The sequence below is a fragment of the Globicephala melas genome, chromosome X, assembly GCF_963455315.2.
Source record: "Globicephala melas chromosome X, mGloMel1.2, whole genome shotgun sequence".
Lineage (NCBI taxonomy): Eukaryota > Metazoa > Chordata > Mammalia > Artiodactyla > Delphinidae > Globicephala > Globicephala melas.
The window spans coordinates 99,010,088-99,029,633 of NC_083335.1; the positions used below are offsets into that span (position 1 = coordinate 99,010,088).

At 37.1% G+C, this 19,546-nt stretch overlaps 1 protein-coding gene across 1 annotated transcript in view; it reads left to right on the forward strand.

Annotated features, from left to right (window-relative positions):
- Positions 1-19,546, forward strand: part of DMD (dystrophin) — a 2,243,521-nt gene that overhangs the window by 1,692,193 nt on the left and 531,782 nt on the right. The window contains exon 54 of the mRNA XM_060293058.2: positions 12,114-12,268. Coding sequence (XP_060149041.1) covers positions 12,114-12,268 — 155 coding nt within the window. The remainder of the gene's footprint in view (positions 1-12,113; positions 12,269-19,546) is intronic.

Consider the following 19,546-nt stretch of genomic DNA (forward strand, 5'->3'; position numbering starts at 1 on the left):
CAATCAGACAAGAAAAAGAAATAAAAGGCATCAAAATTGAAATGAAAGAAGTAAAACTAACTATTTGCAGATAACATGATGCTTTATATAGAAAACCCTAAAGTCTCCACCCAAAAACTAGTAGAACTCAGAAATGAATTCAGCAAATTTGCAGGATACAAGAGTAATATACAGAAGTCTGTTGCTTTTCTATATACTAATAAATATTGGAAAGAGAAAGTTAAAAAAAAATCCTGTTTAAAATCACATCGAAAAAGAATAAAATACCTTGGAATAAACTTAACCAAAGACATGAAAGACCTATACTCTGATGAAGGAAATTGAAGATGATGCAAAGAAATGGAAAGATATTTCATGCTCTTGGATTGGAAGAATTAATATTGTTAAAATGGCCATAGTACCCAAAGGAATCTACAGATTTAATGCTACCCCTATCAAAATACCCATGACATTTTTCACAGAACTAGAACAAATAATCCTAAAATTCATATGAAACCATAAAAGACCCCAAATTGCCAAAGCAATCTTTAGAAAATAGAAAAAAGTTGGAAGTATCACCTTCTCGGACTACAGTAATCAAAACAGCATGGTATTGGCACAAATAGACACGTGGATAAATGGAACATAGTAGAGAGCCCAGAGATAAACCCACACACCTATGGTTAATTAATCTATGCCAAAGGAGGCTGAAGTATACAAGGGAGAAAAGACAGTCTCTTCAACAAGTGGTGCTGGGAAAACTGGACAGCTACATGTAAAAGAATGAGATTAGAACATTTCCTCACACCATATACAAAAATAAACTCAAAATGGATTAAAGACCTAAATGTAAGACCTGAAACCATAAAACCCCTAGAGGAGAATATAGGCAGAACACTTTCTGACATAAATCATAGCAACATTATTTTTGGATCTCTTTCCTAAGGCAAAAGAAATAAAAGCGAAAATAAGCAAGTGGGACCTAATTAAACTTAAAGGCTCTTGCACAGCAAAGGAAACCGTCAACAAAATGAAAAGACAACCTACAGACTGGGAGAAAATATTTGCAAATGATGCTACTGACAAGGGATTAATCTCCAAAATATACAGACAGCTCATACAGCTTAGTATCAGAAAACCAACCCAATCAAAAAATGGGAAGAAGACTTGAGTAGACATTTTTCCAAAGAAAACGTTCTGATGGCCAATAGGCACATGAAAAGGCACATTTGCTAATTATTAGAGAAATGCAAATCAAAACAGCAGTGAGATAGCACCTCACACCTGTCAGAATGGCTATCATCAAAAGATCTACAAATAACCAGTGTTGACAAGGATGTGAAGAAAAAGGAAGCCCTTTGTACACTTTTGGTGGGTATATAAATTGGTGCAGCCACAATGGAAAACAGTATGAAGGTTCCTCAAAAAACTAAAAGTAGAACTACCATATGATCCAGCAATTCCACTCCTGTGTACATATCTGAAAAAAATGAAAACACTAATTTGAAAAGATACATGCACCCCAGTATTCATAGCAGTGCTAATTATAATTACCAAGATATGGAAGCAACCCAAATGCCCATCAACAGATGAATGTATAAAGAAGATGTGGTACACACACACACACACACACACACACACACACACACACACACACACACATACATACATACATACATACATACATACATACATACAATGAAATATTAGTCATGAAAAAGAATGAAATTCTGCCATTTGTAGCAGTGTGGATGGACCTAGAGAATATTATACTGAGTGAAATAAGCCAAACAGAGAAAGACAGTGTGTATTACTTATATGTGGAATCTAAAATATATTACAAATGAATGTATATGCAAAACAGAAACAGACTCACAGACTGAATGTTTTCCCCTGAGATCAGGAACAAGATAAAGGTGACTGCTCTCACCACTTCTATTTACCACGGTACTGGCAGTTCAGGATGGGAAAATAGGCAAGAAAAAATAGATAAAAATCATCCAGATTGGAAAGGAAGAAGTAAAACTATATCTATTTGCAGATGACATAATCTTGTATATAGATGATCCTAAGGAATACACTAAAAATGTAATTCAGCAAATTTGCAGGATCCAAGATCAAAATGCAAAAATCAATTATTTTTCTATACACTAGCAATGAATAATCTGAACAATGAAATTCAGAAAATTTTTTCATTTATAATAGCAACAAAAAATAAAATAATTAGGCATAAGAGAAATGCAACACTTTTCCATTAACAACTACAATGCTGAAAGAATTTAAAGAAGATTTAAATAAACGGAAAAGCATGCCATATTCCCAGATCAAAAAACTTAATATTGTTAAGATAGCAATATCCCCAAATTGATCTACAGACTCTATGCAATTCTTATCAAAATCCTCACTAGTTTTTCTGTAGAAATAGACAAGTAGATCCTAAAATTCATACTGAAATGGAAGGGACAAAGAATAGCCAAAGCAACCTTGAAAAAAGCACAAAGTTGGAGGACACACAGTTCCTAATTTCAAAACTTACTAGAAAGCTACAGTAATCAAGACAGTGTGGTACTGACATCAAGGTAAACATATAGATCAATGAAACAAAATGGAAAGTTCAGAACTAAATCCTTGCATTTATGGTCAATTGATTGTTGGCAAGAGTACCTAGACAATTCAAAGGGAAAAGAATATTTTTTCAAAAGTTCATGCTTGCATAACTAAATGTCCACATACAAAATAATGAAGTTTGACCCTACCTCACACCATACAAAAAAATTAATTCAAAAATGGATCTTAGAGCTAGATATAAGAACTAAAATATTAGAACTCTTATAAGACAACATAGGAGTAGAATGGGGCTTCCCTGGTGGCGCAGTGGTTGAGAGTCCGCCTGCCGATGCAGGGGAACACGGGTTCGTGCCCTGGTCCGGGAAGATCCCACATGCCGCGGAGCGGCTGGGCCCATGAGCCATGGCCGCTGAGCCTGCGCGTCTGGAGCCTGTGCTCCGCAACGGGAGATGCCACAACAGTGAGAGGCCCGCGTACGGGGGGGGGGGGGGGGGGGGGGGCGGGGAGGAGAGCAGGAGTAGAATGAGTTAGGCAGTGTTTTCTTAGACATGACACCAAAAGCAAAGTGACAAGAGAAAAAATATATAACTTGGGCTTCATCAAAATTAAAAACTTTTGTGCTGCAAGCAATATCATAAAGAAAGTAAAAAAGATAACCCACAGAATGGGAGAAAATATTTGCAAATCATATATCTGATAAGAGACTTGTATGCAGAATATGTAAAGAACTCATAACTCAATAAGAACAAGAAAGACTCAATTATAAATCAGCAAAGGATTTTAATAGACATTTCTTCAAAGAAGGTGTATAAGTGGCTAATAAGCACATGAAATGATGGTCAACATCAGTCATTATTAGGAAAATACAAATGAAAACCACAATGAGATACCACTTCATATGCACTAGGGTCATACTTGAGTAGGTATGTCAGTCAGGATAGGCTAAATTATGCCACAGTAACAAACTATCCCCAAATCTAGAGACAACACAAAGTTTGTGTTTTATTCATGTTCCATGTCCACTCTAGATTGACAAGGGCATTCTACTTAGCTTAGTTATTCAGGGAGTGCAGCTAATGGGAGCTGCATCTTGATACATACTTCTCTGATCAGAGAGTCAGGAAACATAATGAATGATGCCACTGGCTCTTAAACCATCTCCCTGGAAGTGACGTGTAGCCAAAATCAGTTATGGTATCATCCCTAATTCAGTGGGGGTGCAGCTGTGTAATCCTCTGGTATGAAAAAGGCTCCGAATGTCTGTGAACAATAATGTAGTCTACTGCAGTAGGTTCATGGGATTTGAAAATAGCCGAGAAAATGCGACTTTCTGGGGATCTGTCCTCTGGCTTTCTCTCTAGAATCATTTCCACCCAACCATGTCCACACCCTCTCAACCAGACTTCTCTTAGATGCCTGGGGTAGCTGGGTGATTTGTTAATTACAACACTGCTTAAGTCTTTTAATAAAGTCAGCAAATTAAAAAGAGAGCCCAGATAAAGAGAATGCTTTCCAAAATGTCATAATGAAATTAACGTAATGAAGCACTTGGAGGGCTCTCCTCCGTTCTTTTTGTATAAAACTTACTCCAAAGACGCTGGAAAAGAAAGGGGGCCTGAAAAGTAAAGAGGAGGGAAAATAAATTGTATGCCATTAGTTTAATTATAAAAATTCATTACATGAAGTCATGTAAGACAGAAAATAATGGAACTCTAATGGGTTGGCCGATAACACATTTACCAGCCTGCTCTCAGCTTGTAGTCATTGTTGAAAGGACAAAAAAGTAACAACTTTGGTATGTAGTCCTCAGAGCTATTGAAAAGATTAATCATTTCCAGTAAGCTGGAAAATGAGGGCCGTTTTCTCAAATAGTATCCCCTGTATAGTGTTACCTTCTGAAATAGAGTTGCTTGGTAATGTTAGAGGTTTAATAGATGAGTCTTGAAGTTTATGGTGAGAGGCTTTACTTTTGAAATAGATTCCTTACAGATATTTTAACATTTCTATTATATATCCATAAAGAGGTTTTCTAGGTCATTTTAATTCACACAAGCAAGAAAGAAATTGTATTTCTTTTTCCCAATAAATATGTATAGAACATTAATTTATACTTAGGAGTAAACTGTTTAGTGATTTTTTTTTAATAAACCAAATATGTATTTTTTTCTGCTGTCTTTGTTTAGCAATGTCTTACTTTATTATATACAGTAATTTTCCAATCATGCTATAATCATCAAGGAGACTATTTTATATTCTTCAAAATTCAATTATAATAAATCCAGCCATCCTCCTTAAATCCTTTTATGTGGAAGCATATCTTCTTTAAGTAGATTGAACCCTAAATATTGAAGCCAAGAAACCTGCATTTTTGTGATGCCTCTTTCACTGACAAGCTATGTCACCTTCAACAAGTCACTTAACCTTTCAGGGTTTTTGTATGGGCAGTTATGGGACTGGGTAAGAGCAAAGGAGATAACGAAAGGTCAAAGTGGATATTTATGTAAGGATCATATATTTGAGGGCCTTGTAGTCCAAGGAAAGAGGTTTGGACTTTGTCTTGCAGGTAACAGGGAGCCATTGAAAGGTTTTACAGAGGAATAATGTTATATTTCCATTTCAAAAAGATCCCTTGAGCAGCTATACGTGGATGGAAGGTCTAGAGTAGAGGGAAGGAGCCAATAAAAAGGTTATTGCAGAGTCCAAGTAAGAGTCGATGAGGGCTTAAGTTAAGGCAGTGGCAATGGAGGTAGAATATTTGGATATAAGGGAAAATTATGGTACAACTTCTATATGGATGTGCTCTCTGCCTCTTCTTCCAGTTGAGGATCCACTTGCACTGCAGAAGGAGAAGGTTGAGCGAGGGACAGAACCTTGGGGAACACCAACATTTAAGGGACAGGCAGAAAAAGAAACACTTGAAGCTTAAGAGTATATAGAGGACACCCAAAGAGAGGGGACCAAGGAAAGATAGAGCCTCAAGAACAGAGCAGTCAATAGCACCAGTTGCTGCGTACAAATCAAGTAAATGAGAACCTAAAACTTTCCACAGACAGTGACCATTGGTGACTGAATCAGTTAAATATTTTCACAAAATTGCTGCATGACAAGCATCTTCAAAACGCCAGTGGCAAACAATAATAAGCATTTCTTTCTTCGTGAGTTTGCAGCTCGTCTGGGGTGGCACTGCTTCACACTGCAGGTTGATTGGGGTAGCTCTCGTCCACACGTCACTCATCCTTCTCCAAGGATGAGCAGGCTAGCCCAGGACACGTTTGTCTCACGATAATGGCAGAAGTGCCAAAGGGCCAGCCCCACTGCAGAAGCATGTTTTGAAGCCTCTGCTTGTGTCACTTCTATTAACATCTCGCTAGAATTAGGCAAAACAAGTCATATGGCCAAGCTCATTGTCAAGGGCAGGGAAGTAAACTGCCCCTTGTAGCAGGAAACTCAAAGTTACATAGCAAAGGGCATGGATACAAGGTGGGGTAAAGAATTGAGGTCAATAATCCGATTTTCCAGAGCGACTTGTTTCAGAATAGTTTTAGTGAGGTGGTGATGGCAGAAGCCTGATTTTGATGAATTATAAAGTGGCAGGAACGTAATCAAGTTGAGGCAATGAGTGAGTATTTGCCTTCTGAGGAGCTTAACTGTGAAAGGAAAGAAAACGATGCAGGTTTTGTTGTTGTTTAAAGATGGGTGAGAGACTCATGTTTGAAAGTTGTAGAGAAAGACCTTGCAGAGAGGCAAGAGGTTGAAAAGACACAGAGAAGGGAGTACGTGGAGGGGGCGGGGGAGGGGGAGGACGAGGGAGTGTCCTTGAGCACAAGAGTCACCTCTTGCTCTGAGGCTGGAGAGAAGGATGCAAGATGTGAAATCTGATATTTCATGAAATTTATGCTTGATGTTAAATTGCCCCTGTGTAATTATAGGTAGGGTCATTTGCTGTGAGATTTCTTCCAGTTTGTATCATCAGGGTGCAGTTTAGAAACCACACAAAATGTTTCAAGTAGAGGGAATTTAAATACAGAGGACTGGTTCCATGGCAAATGAAGGAGCTGAGAAGTCCAACAGGAGATACGCAACTCAGAGTTTAGTGACATCGGGAAGCTGTTACCACTTCGAGGGTTGGAGAGACAACACGTGTCACCAAAGCCCAGAAGCCAGAGCCATCTGGTGCTAACTTGACCACTGTGTGGGCTGCACAGCAGTACTGAAATTACAGAGAGAGGGTCTGTCCAGTGGGAAATGGAGACACAAAGAAGATACTGCCCACATAGAGAGAGGGAGAGATATACTCTAGTTTCAGCCTTCCTCTGGCTCTCTCACTGGCCTAACCATCTAGAAGCCAGCTAGCAAGAAATCCTGGGATTTGCTGATCCCCTAAAGTGGTTAGTCCATCTGCAATACTGAGCAGAGTAGGAGAGGGGCAGAGAATGGGTCTAAGAGCTAATAAGCTCTTAGCTGTTAGCTCACAGAGCTAATTTTTTAAAATGAATCTCTTAGTTCATGCATGCAAACACAGTATCTAAGGCAAAAGGAGAAAACCCAGTATGTAGAACTTTTTATCTGTAAATATATTAGGATCCTGTTTTATAAATTTCCAAGTGTCAATGAGAAATTAATCAGTCGACCTAAGAAAGAAATGGAAATTTTTATTTGAGCCAAATTTGAAGATTATGACCTGGGAAGAGCATCTCAGAAAGCTCTGAGAACTGTTCCACTTGTCAGAAGTCAAGGCACAGTTATATAAGTTTTTTGAGACAGAGGGCTATACATCAAATGACGTATTATCGACCACTTATATAATCCAGATCTAAGCATAATTGTGGTGGATCACATGACCCCTTCCAAGATCAAGAAGGAATGTTAAAAACAAAAAAGGAAGGAATGTTATCTTTTAAGGAGTTGTTTTGTTGATGCTGGGAGAATGCTGCTTGTTATGGTTGAGCAGGTATTCCTGCGGATGGTGGGGGGGGGGGAGGTTTGGTCGATGCATAACGCAGATACACAGTGTACAGTGCAGGCAGAGACATGGCCAAAGGGCAGAGAAGAATTTTTATATTTAAAATTTTCTTGTCTTTTCATAAAATATGAATTGTATTTCACACAAGCAATTTGATTTTGATTTTGACCTCATAACAAATGTGAGGCATAGTAAGCAGCCTAAGTAATCCCATCCTATTTTACAGACAACAAAACTGGAACTCAAAGGTTAATGACTTTAAAATCAAACTGCAAGACAGTGGCCAATCAAGCCTTCCTGGGAAGATGCCTCTTCATTACTCTGCATTGCTTTTTATGATGCTCCTTTGAGTCAGGGCCATTAACTTTTTTAAAATCGAGTTCACCTGAAACAAACCTGAATTTCACTTGTAGGTGAATATCTCAAAACACATTTTATAAGAAAACTTAAACAATACTCAACTTTAAAATTTTAATTGTAGGTCTACATACTCACATTTATCTTCTAAATTAAAGGGAGACTTTTAGAGGTGCAGCGTTATAGACAATGTTTTTAAAACAGTGGGTCCCTTTCTTTCATTCATTAGAGGCTCACCCTGTGGTGGCTGTAGTATGGTTCATTTAAAAATAGCAGCAGTAGAGGACTTCCCTGGTGGTCCGGTGGCTAAGGCTCCATGCTCCCAGTGCAGGGGGCCCAGGTTCGATTCCTGGTCTGGGAACTAGATCCCACATGCCACAACTAACTAAGACCCAGCGCAACCAAATAAATAAATAAATATTTTTAAAAAACTAGCAGCAGCAGTAGTAGTAGTAATCGTAGTAGTAGTGGTAGTGGTGGTGGTGGTGGTGGTGGTGGTGGTGGTGGTGGTAGTGGTAGTGGTAGTAGTAGTAGTGGTAGTAGTAGTAGTAGTAATGATGGTGATTCTAACCAATACTTATTTAATGCTTTGGGTATGCCAGGCACCACTCTAAGTGTTTTCCCTGCATTTTATAAATTAATCCTTATAATAATCTTTCAAGGTAAATACTGTTAATATACCCATTTAATAAAGGGGGAAACTGAGGCATAGAGAGCATAATTAACTTTCCCATTTGTCACATAACTAGTAAGTGATCAAGTCAGGATTCAAACCCAGCAGGCTCATTCTGTTGCCCAGACTCTCCAATCCTCTTTCTCTTCCTCCCTTGTTTTCCCTTGTATCGGGTCAATATTCCTAAAAAGAGTTCTTACAAAGAAAAAAGAAAAGGCAAACACTGAAATTTAAAAATTTTAATACTGAAAATTCTTGAAATGAATTCAGGTTGTCCCATAGTCCATAATCATTTTTTCTGCCTTAAATACTGTGTATAACTACCAAGCACATATTGTAGCAGCATCATATGAGGTTTGAATATGAAATATTTCTTTCCTGGTTGGGGACACAATCTCTTGGGGATTGAGCATTTTATATTCTTCATAAAAAACACATACACACATATATATATACACCCACAAAATCATCTTTTTTTTATAGGCTAGTGCTCACAATATTTTAAATTTCTTCACACACCATGATCACTACACGATTCCCTGTAGAGTATACAGTTGTAAATGGAATTCAGAACTAAAAAGAGTATGTGAATTCTATTGTATTTTTGAATTTAAAATTCTTCTGTGGTCTGGAGTTGTCCCAGTAGTAAATTTCACAGTAGTAGGCAAAGCTGGTCAAGGTCAACGTTCCTGCTGTGAATGACACTTGGTTAAAGCCCAAGGTGGTCAACATATTATTACCTTAGGAGGAAGGGAAACCAGTCTGTTCTGGTGAATGTCTTTAAGAAGGGAGAAAGGGGTGCTGCGGTTGAGAACCTTTGAGTTCAGATAAGGGCCTTAGCCCTGTCAATGTTAGTCAAGGTCAGTGGGATTTTTTTCTTTTTAATCCTACATCACAGCAAAATCTGAGCTGTATGCAGTGAAGGATAGCATTCAGCCAAGATTTCCTCAGGTATAAAAATTTAAATTTCAGTGTGAATACAAATTTGAAGAAAAATATATGGCTTGCGTATTTTTGCCTTTCATGCATTAAAGTATACCAAAAAACTGTGGTTTGAAGTCAAGCCTTACTCCTTTACTACCTTTTTACTATGAAGTGTCTAATTAAACTTTAAACTGCTATGTCCTTCAAGATTTTGGAAAATCCTAGCATACTTTTCAGCTTCTACTTTTAGGTATTTTTTATGATCTATAGATTAGAACCAAAGAGTGTATCCTCTTATATCTAGACTTTTCAAGTAACAACCCATGAGTGAGGGTTGACTTCCAAGATCATTTGTCTTTTCTTAGATAAAATAAATGATTTTAATTATATTTATTAAAATTTTAATTAACATTTTATATTGCTAAATCTATACATATATGCTCTGATGTTGGTTCATAATAGGTATTTCTTTAGCAGTTGCATTTTTCTTAAAAAGGAATTGCCTAACTGAAAGGTAACTAAGTTATTGGTGTCAGTTTTGTAGAGTCTTATGCTGCCAATTAGAGATTTAATAGATGATAGATAATAAGCTCGTCTTTTAAAATGCAGATACCATCTTCTGGATAATAAGGACCAATTGGTCTTTCATATCTTAGTATACATTACTTTTTAACACTATAGGTTAAAAGTGGCTTCAGTGAAGAGGGAAAGGGAAGAAGATGTAATTTTGTACTGTAGGAAATTTCTAGAAAGGGAAAGACTTTGGTGTGTGTGTTTCACCTCAGGAGGGCTTTTGGACAGTGTGAGGATATAAAAAGTGGAAAATAGGAACTGCAGGGCTTGATAAAAGGTGTATATAAGAAAAGGCAGGAATTCCACAAGGTTAAATTGTAATTGCTTTATAGTACAGCGAGTACACTGTGTGCCTTTAAAAATTGTCTCTCTTTTTATTTTTATAGCAAAAGTTAGTGATACTGGCTTTAGCTGCTTCCTACTAGCTCTGTTATCTGGGTCTATTTGCTATATGCAATAAATGCAATTATTTCGTTTGATTCTAGAATAGGATGTTCTAATTAACTGAGAAATGCCAGATTATATACTGATTATAGATTTTCAGGGAACAGGAGTGTACTCATGTATACTGAAACTATGTTGAAAAGTACGAGTGTTTGATTTTTATTACCATAAATCATATTAACATAAAAGAACAAATACTAAAACAAAAATGAGTACTCTTTTCAGAAACATCAATTAGTTTCAATTTTCTCTTTTACCCTTCCAATTTATGTCAATGTACTCTTACAGATTTAAGAAATACAGTGAAGGTAGAAATTGTGTTCTTTTCTTTTTTGTGTGATTTCTGTGCACATTTACTGCATATTAGACCATTGGGTTGATGTATTGCCTTATTTTAATATTCTCTCATTAAACATTGAAATTGTTTCTCATTTTTTTACTATCTTATTAATGAAGATCTTTATTCCTATAATGTACGTCCTTTCTTTTAAATATTTTACTGGGAGAAAATACTAAAATTAGATTACTGGGTCAATGGGAATAAGCGTTTGTATGTCACTTGATATATATTGCCAAATTGTCCTAATAGATGCTGCTCCCATCAGTAGTATATGAATGCGCTAGTTTGGCTACAGTCTATCCAGCTTTGGATTTTATTTTTTTAAACTTAATTGGTGTCAAATTGTAATACTCTTATTTTTTCATGTTTTGAAAGTTGATTTTTTTCCTTTTCTTTAAAAACTTTTTATTCTTTCTCTTGTTTGAATTGCTTGTTACTATTCCTTTGTCCATTTAACCCACTATATTGGATTTGATATAACTATCTTTGTAATTTAATAATACCGTAATGCTTGGAAACCTCGTCCATGCACTTGAAGCAATGTTTAATAGAAACTTGGGGTTAATATACATCCAGATAAACCTTTCATTGGTTTATTTCTTTCTTGATATATGATATTTCAAGTGATGCAATACATGGTTTGATAATACTCAATTGTTAAAGATAAAAAAAGAAGAAAACATACGTCATTTGGTTTAGCAAAATTCTTATATTTAAAATTTTATTCTGATTTTAAAGTAGGATATTTTTTAAGTATTATGAATAAACTGATCCTTTAAATAAGTTCATAACTAGAATAACAGCACTGTTTTTTTTTTTGATGCCTAATATTTTCCGTATGCAGCTTTAGTTGAATGCCAGTAGATGGCACTAATTACATAAACAATTCAACAAGTTAATGACGAGGAAAAGAACTAACGTGATATTTTTTTCTGTTCAAATTTTGGTATATGTCACATACTCAACAATTATTTGAGAGCTTATTTTTATAGTTTGTTCTCTCCCATGATAAAAACAATTAAGCCAAGTTTGTTTCCAATTAATTGCTACTAAATTGAGATACCTGATACTGATTATTGCTCAAGAAGCTGGATTTGAAAAGTTTTGTCATGAAAAATGGGTTAGCTTATACTATCATGTTTGAGTGAACTACACACGGTAGATTAAAAGCAACCGTGTAGACATGCTCTGACCCGAGGATTCAGAAGCTGTTTATGAAGCATTTTAAGAAAGTGCAACTAGAGATTTCAGAGAAAACTGACATTCGTTCTCTTTCCCATGTGTATCTATAGCAGTTGGCCAAAGACCTCCGCCAGTGGCAGATAAATGTAGATGTGGCAAATGACTTGGCACTGAAACTTCTTCGGGATTATTCTGCAGATGATACCAGAAAAGTACACATGATAACAGAGAACATCAATGCCTCTTGGGCAAGCATTCATAAAAGGTATGAACTATATTATTTCTAAAACTATTTGCTGATTCTAATGATAGGGTAGTGACACTGGGTGGATAATGCAGATTTGTTTTCCCATCCTGCTAAACCAGGGCTTTGGGAGGATCCAAGATGACAAATGCCAACCAAACTCACAGTCTTGCCTAAGTCCACTTATTTTAAAGATGAGGGACCCGAAGTTGCCCACAGTCAGAAAGGTAGTGACGTAACTAGGCAATTAGACAAAAACAAAAGATTGATTTGTAGCTAAAAGGGCCATTTATTAGTCTGCTTTGAGAACTCTATCCAAAGAAATATTGTTCTATTCCGTCATGCCACAAACTGCCCCATCTTTAGTCTGACAGGGAAGTCACTTTGGGCTTCATGATGGAGTTATAGCTGTCTCTGGTGCCGTCATTGTATCTCCCTCCACACACCCAATGGGAAAATTTGTGTAGTGTAACATGACTCATAACTTCATTTCCCATTATATATCTACGGAAATCAACAGCTCTTAGAGACACCATCTCCTCGAACTAAGTCCTGACTCCTTATTTTTCACTCTTAACCCCTTGTGCTGTTCTTTCATTAGCATTTATCCTAATTATAAACAAAATTATAAACAAATACATGAATTATGTAACTAATTGTTTAATGTTTGTCCTTCACATTAGTCTAACCTCCCTGAGGACAGAGGCTATCTTTCTTATTTGACACATCCTGAACCAGGTGATATAGTAGGGAGCTGGTAAATATTTGTGTTTCTTTAATTGAAATGTAGCTGATGTACAATATTATGTTAGTTTCAGGTATACTGCATAGTTATTTGACATTTGCACTTCTTATGAAATGATCACTATAATAAGTCTAGTAACCATCTGTCCCCATACAAAGTTATTACAATGTTATTGACCGTATTCCTCATGCTGTATATTACATCCCCATTGCTTGTTTATTTTATAACTGGAGATTTGTACCTCTTAATCCCCTTCACCTATTTCTCCCTTTTACCCCCTCCTTCCATCTGGCAACCACCCATTTGTTCTCTGTCTATATGAGTCTGTTTCCATTTTGTTTTGTTTGTTTTGGTTTTTTAGATTCCACATATAAGTGACATCATACAGTATCTGTCCTTCTCTGTCTGACTTACTTCACTTAGCATAATGCCCTCAAGTTCCATCCATGTTGTTTCAAATGGCAAAAATTTTTTCTTTTTTATGACTAACATTCCGGTGTATACATATACCACATCTTCTTTATCCATTCATCTATCGATGGACGCTTAGGTTGCTTCCATATCTTGGCTATTGTAAATAATGCTGCAGGGGAAATATTTGTTGAATGATGACTCGACATAATTTATAGTTACCTTGTTCATGCTATGGTAAGTCAAGGATTATTGGGTACTCATTTTTAGCTCTGTCAGAAAACAGAGGCAAAAATAGCACCTGTATGGTGGTAAGGAAGATCCCAGTGAAAGGTAGATGAGTTCCAGAAGATAACATGACTTACTGAAGTCAGGTAGGTGGCCTTTATTAAGAAAAAAAGGCCACCATTAAAGAAAACAAAAACAGGTTTTGAACTAAGCAGAAACTCTTAGGAGTAAGGAACTATTAATACACGGCAATTGAGAGATCAAGTTAATCTTGAAACTGAGTTAAAGATTGAAGAGTATAAACTCCTGTGAAAGTGGATTTGAGCCGGTCATCCTGGGGGAATAGAGCAGCTCTAGCCCTAAATTCCAGACAGTGGGTGTTCAGATGGCCATGGAAGAGAGGACTCAACCTGAAGTTGGGGAGTTATATTTGGGGCCCTATCAATAGAACCCCGGTTGAATAGGGAACTGATAAAAAAAACATTCTCCAAGTTGCTGCCTCCTCTTATTGGCAAGGTTTGTACTTTCTGCTCCAAATACAGATCTGCTGTTTGTTCAGTTAAATGAGGGCAGATTAGGCTCAGGGAGACTTATTCATATGTAATCGATTGGTATCAGAGAGTCAGTAGTTAAGATCTCACTGAGAAATACCTGCTTCTCAAAGAGAGGCCTCTATGGGTACGCAAATTAAGATCAGAGATTAATTTGGTGAGTTTAGGGAATGTAAGCCAAGAAGGAGACATTTTACAAAACTGGGGCTTCAAGAGAGGTCTATCCCTTCTATGCCACTCTTTCATGCTCCTTGAGTCTCCAAACAGCCCTCTCATTTCTTCTGATCATTTTCGTTAGGTCTTTGGATTCCTCAGAGAAGGGGCTTCCAGTTTATATTTTTTGACTTGGTCCCTAAAAAGCTACCACCTAAAGAAGGTATATAGTTATTTCTCCAATGGGTAAAGTAAAATAGAAAGTTAAAAGCCAAATTACATTTTTTGCTAGCCCATAGAGAACCTGTGATTTGCCAAGCTAATTCGATTCATGCCTCTAAAGTTCTTCCCTGTTTCTTTCTCACATATACTCTATGAAAATTCATCCACTTGTGTAGTTTCAGTCTGCTGATGACTCTCCATTTATACCATTTGCAGCTGAGCGTGATCGTTGAATTTCAGACCTGCATATCCTATTGATTTCTTTTCATTTTAATGTCCCTCGGGAACTTCAAATTTAATAGGCCCAAAGCTGAACTCATCTTTGTCCTCTTACAACCTCTTTCTCCAAATGCAACCTACTTCTCTTCCCATGATCCCTCTCCAATGAACATTACCACAACCCATTCAGTTGTCCAAATTGGAAACTCATGCCTGACTCTTCCTTCTATTGAATACAATCCCAGTGGCCAAGCTATCACAAAGCTATTTACTACCTAAATAGCTTTCAAATCCAGTTATTTCCCTTCCTCCCTACTCTTCAACTATCATGTCTTGCTTAAATGACTACATCTTCCTGCTTCTTACCCATTCTCTACATAGAACGCAGGATGATTTTTCTAAATACAGTATATTCATATAGTTCCCCCTCCCCCCCACCCAGTTTTAAAGGCTTTGGTGGCTTATCCGTTATTATTTGAAGACAGTCCACACTCCTTTCAATGACTTCAAGATCTTGCACGTTATGGCCTTTCCTTAAAACTCCAGCCTAAGTTTCTGCTCTCCCTCAATCTCCCCTCCCCATAATTAAGTAACAGTGAGCTATTTTCATTTCCTCATAGCTATGTTCTGTCTTCTCTATTATGTGCTGACGTGATAGATGTATTATTCCTTCCTTTTTGCATGGTTAAGTTCTATTCATTATCCAGGTCTCAGTGTAAATGCCATTTCCTCCAGGAAGCCTTCTCTGATTACCAACCCCAAAGCCTACACCCTGTTATAGTGCTTATCTCACTACACTGTACGTAAGTGTCTGTTGGTCTTTGTCTCTTATGAGAATGTTTGCTCTGTATACACATTGGGGTATACACATTGGCTGCTTGTTCACCATATGACTTAGCACTTAGCTTGGCACATAGTATCTACCCCCAAAACATGTTTAATAGGTAAATGAACAAACAAAAAATAACTAACTACTAGTGTTCTGGAGTGCCAGTAACTCAACACAGAAGAAAAATTGAAAGGATTGCTTTCAGTTTCAAGTAACAGAAAACCCAAGTTCAATAGCTTACCTAATGGAGGTCTGTTCCTGTCACTTTATGAGAAGTTCAGAGTCGGGCAGGTCGTGACATGGGCTCCATAGCGCAGCAATGTCAGCCCTGAAGTCTCCTTGTTCTTCTTGGCATTTCCCTCAGAACATAAGCATTCCAGCAGGAAGAAGCAGCAGCAGAAGGGGCAGTGCTGGTGTCAGGAAAACAGTGGCTTTCTCAGGAACTTTCGGGTCAGAACTATGCCACAAAACCACCTCTAGTATCTAGGAATTTGGGTTGAGCCAGCCAATAGAGAATGTCTGCCACAAAGGGTATGGAAAGAAGAAACTGATAAACCGTCATGCTGTAGCTGGACAGCGTGAAGCTCCCTGGAGAGACAGCCAGTCAAATCTGAGTGAATACGGTCTAGTCATGTAGGTTGTATATTCATGCACAGTATACTCTCACGTAGGGTAGTCATAAAAGTGGGCCATTTGGGCTTGGTGGTGGTTCTGGTCAGTGTGAAAGGGCATGAGGAGAGCTGGGTTCTCTATTGGCTAATGATACCTTTACCTGGGAAGTTCACATTCGGTGTGTGCTGTGTGTGTCACCCGCACAGATTAAACCGTATTTTACTTGGCTGCATCTTCTCTTATTTTATATTCTTATAGATCTTATGCTAAATAGGTAAAGAACAAGAAAACTCTTTATGTGATCTTCTGCATTTTGATGTTTTTATCCAGTGTCTCGTCCAGCTAAACCCAGAAGTGAAGTAACATCATCGTCCTCCTCTAGATTTGTGCTATTCAGTAGTGTAGCCACTAGCCATAGATGGCCATTTAAATTTAAAGTAGTACAATTAAATAAAATTTAAAATTCATTTCTTCCGGCTCCTCAGCCACCTTTCAGATGCTCAAGAGCCACAGGTAACGAGTGGCTTCCCCATTGGACAGTCCAGAACTGAACATTTCCGTCATCACAGAAAATTTTATTGATCCCCTAAGCAGTTTAGCATGCATTTATAACAATTACATACTCTATTACTTCAGAACGAGATTTTGCCAAATTTTGTAAATAAAAAGTATTTCCTTTACAAAGTGGTTCACATTATTCTATTTCCTTGTTTCTACCCTATTTTTTCTATTTATCCATCTTCTAGAGTTGCCATTTAAAGTGTCTAAAACTACAACTATCACAGAATATAAACACTTACTGGTAATCCTAATAAACATAATTTTAAAGGAGAAATTATTAATATTGATATTTGGGTTTGGGGAATAAAAGTATCTCATGTCTTTGAAATATATCTATAACCAAGACTTTTTAGGTAGGGGAGACCGTTGAAAGCATTCTGATTACATCGTTTCTCATGGTTCAGGTTTTACCACTGAGCACTGATATATTGCCTGCACTGAAACTTTCAATCATATAGATAAATATATGCAAAAATTTTGTGCATTTGGAAGCCTATGTAAAGCAATAAAATCTTTACTTCAGTTTTAAAATTTTGAATGTTAAACAAGATATAAGAAGTGTAACTTGGAAGAACTTTACTTTGATATCGTATACAGGCAGGCTGTAGTTTCAAGACATAATCAAAAACGAAAGTGAGCTAATTTTGTTTTGTAGTTTAGTGTTCAATTTAAGTTTATTAATAGGTCAGAGGAATCTTCAAATTCTATACTGGCTTTTATTGGACCTTTAATTACCATTTTATGTAGATAAATATAAATAGCTACGTGCACCTGAAAGGACTTGCTCTACCATTCATGAATAAAAGCAAAACCTGCTTCTCAAGTAACCTCTGTAATTTAGCAGTTCATATCAGAACATAGATCATCATTGTGACCTATGTAGGAAAATATTTTGTTTTCCTGATCGTATGACTTATAGAGTCCATGTTAACATATAAAGCCAGAAATGTGGGCTTCTGCAAGTTCATTTCTTTCCCTTCAATCTCTGTGAATAGATATGAATTGGTGAATAAGATAGTATTAGATGTGATATTACATATTATTGTGAGAAGCCTCTAAGGATTAGATCTCAAGGACTGCCATCTGGCTGATGACTTTATGATGACACTGTCATGAGATTTCATTTCCTTATTTCTATTCCAGGGCCACTCTTTAAACAAGAAATGTGCATTAACTCTGAATTGTCTGTCTGTAGCTATAGGAGGGCTTCTCCAACTACTCATCAGCAAGGAGCAAACTCATCAAGTAGAGGGGCTGATCCTAGTATCAGAGGGTTCATCATGGATAGAAGTTCCTCACAAAAGCTCCCAGATACCTGAACAATCTCTCCCAGTTCTAAGAAAGACTTAGCATGTATGTGTATACATGTATGTATGTGTATATGCATATGCATGGACATGCATGCAAATACACTATCCTTAAAATAATATCTCAGTATTCTCCTGTCCGCTCTAATAATATGTTTCAAATTTTAATAATTACAATTAATAGTTGAGAAATTGAACAGTTATCACTTGTGTTCTCCATCTTTGGCAGCCATGAAGCCCTTGTAAATCACTCCTTGCTTCTCTATTCCTAGGTCCTTTCTCTTTTTCACTTTAAAAAAAAAAGAAGAAAAGGGAGAGAAATTATTGAGCCCTATTTTGTGTGCAGCAAAGAGCTACTCTAGCTGAACACTGGATCTCTTTCACATTAGCCAACGTATTTTTTTAGTAACCGTTCTGCTTCCTTTCTCTGGGATTTTCAATTTCTTCTTTCTCCTTGCTCCTCCCCTTCAGCCAACCATCATGCTCAAGTTCCCTCGTCCTAGAAGAACATTTTTAGGATACCAACTTTTCTATCCAGCTATCCTTGTTTCCCCTTACCATCAAAATTTTTTAAAGTAGTAATTGACATTCTTGTTTCCTCTCCAGCTTCTGGTTATGCTTGGACCCACTTCAGTCTGGCTTCCCCAGTACCTCCACTTTCCTGAAAAAAGGACTCATTAAGATTGTCAATAACTTTTATAATAACTAATTGCCCTATTTTATTTATCCATCTACTCGACATCTTTTTGACCTTGGTCCTGTTTATCAACTCTACTGGTTGAAACTTTCCCTTCTTTGATTTCCAAACGATATTATTTTGCAATTCTCCAATTTCTCTAGTAATATAATAAGTGTGAAGTGCTTGGCACAATGCCTGGCACATAGTAGGAGCTCAGTAAATGTCATCTGTCATAAACATTTTAAGAATTCATTCACTTGGTGAATATTTTGGTGCTAGGTATGTGCTAGTTAGGCTCAGTTCTTGGTACTAGGTATACAGCAGACAAAATCCCTACCCTCATGAAGCTTACTTACATTCTGGCAAGGAGAAGGTGAGATACAGACATTAACAAATAAAATAGTTAAATGTATGGTACATAAGATTGTGATAAGTGAAATGTGGAAACATAAAGAGGGAAAGCAGTTGAGAATGTGTAAGTGTGTGAGTGAGCGAGTGGTGGAAGAGAAGTGCTATTACTTAAATATGGTGCTTAAGAACGATCTCACTGGGGACTTCCCTGGTGGCCCAGTGGCTAAGACTCCACACTACCAATGCAGGGGGCCCGGATTCCATCCCTGGTCAGGGAACTAGATCCCACATGCCACAACTAAAGATCCTGTGTGCCGCAACTAAGACCCGGCGCAGCCAAATAAATAAATACTTAAAAAAAAAAGAAAGATCTCACTGAAAGAGTGAGTTTTAACCAAAACTTAAAGGACCTAAGGATGTGAGCCCTGTGG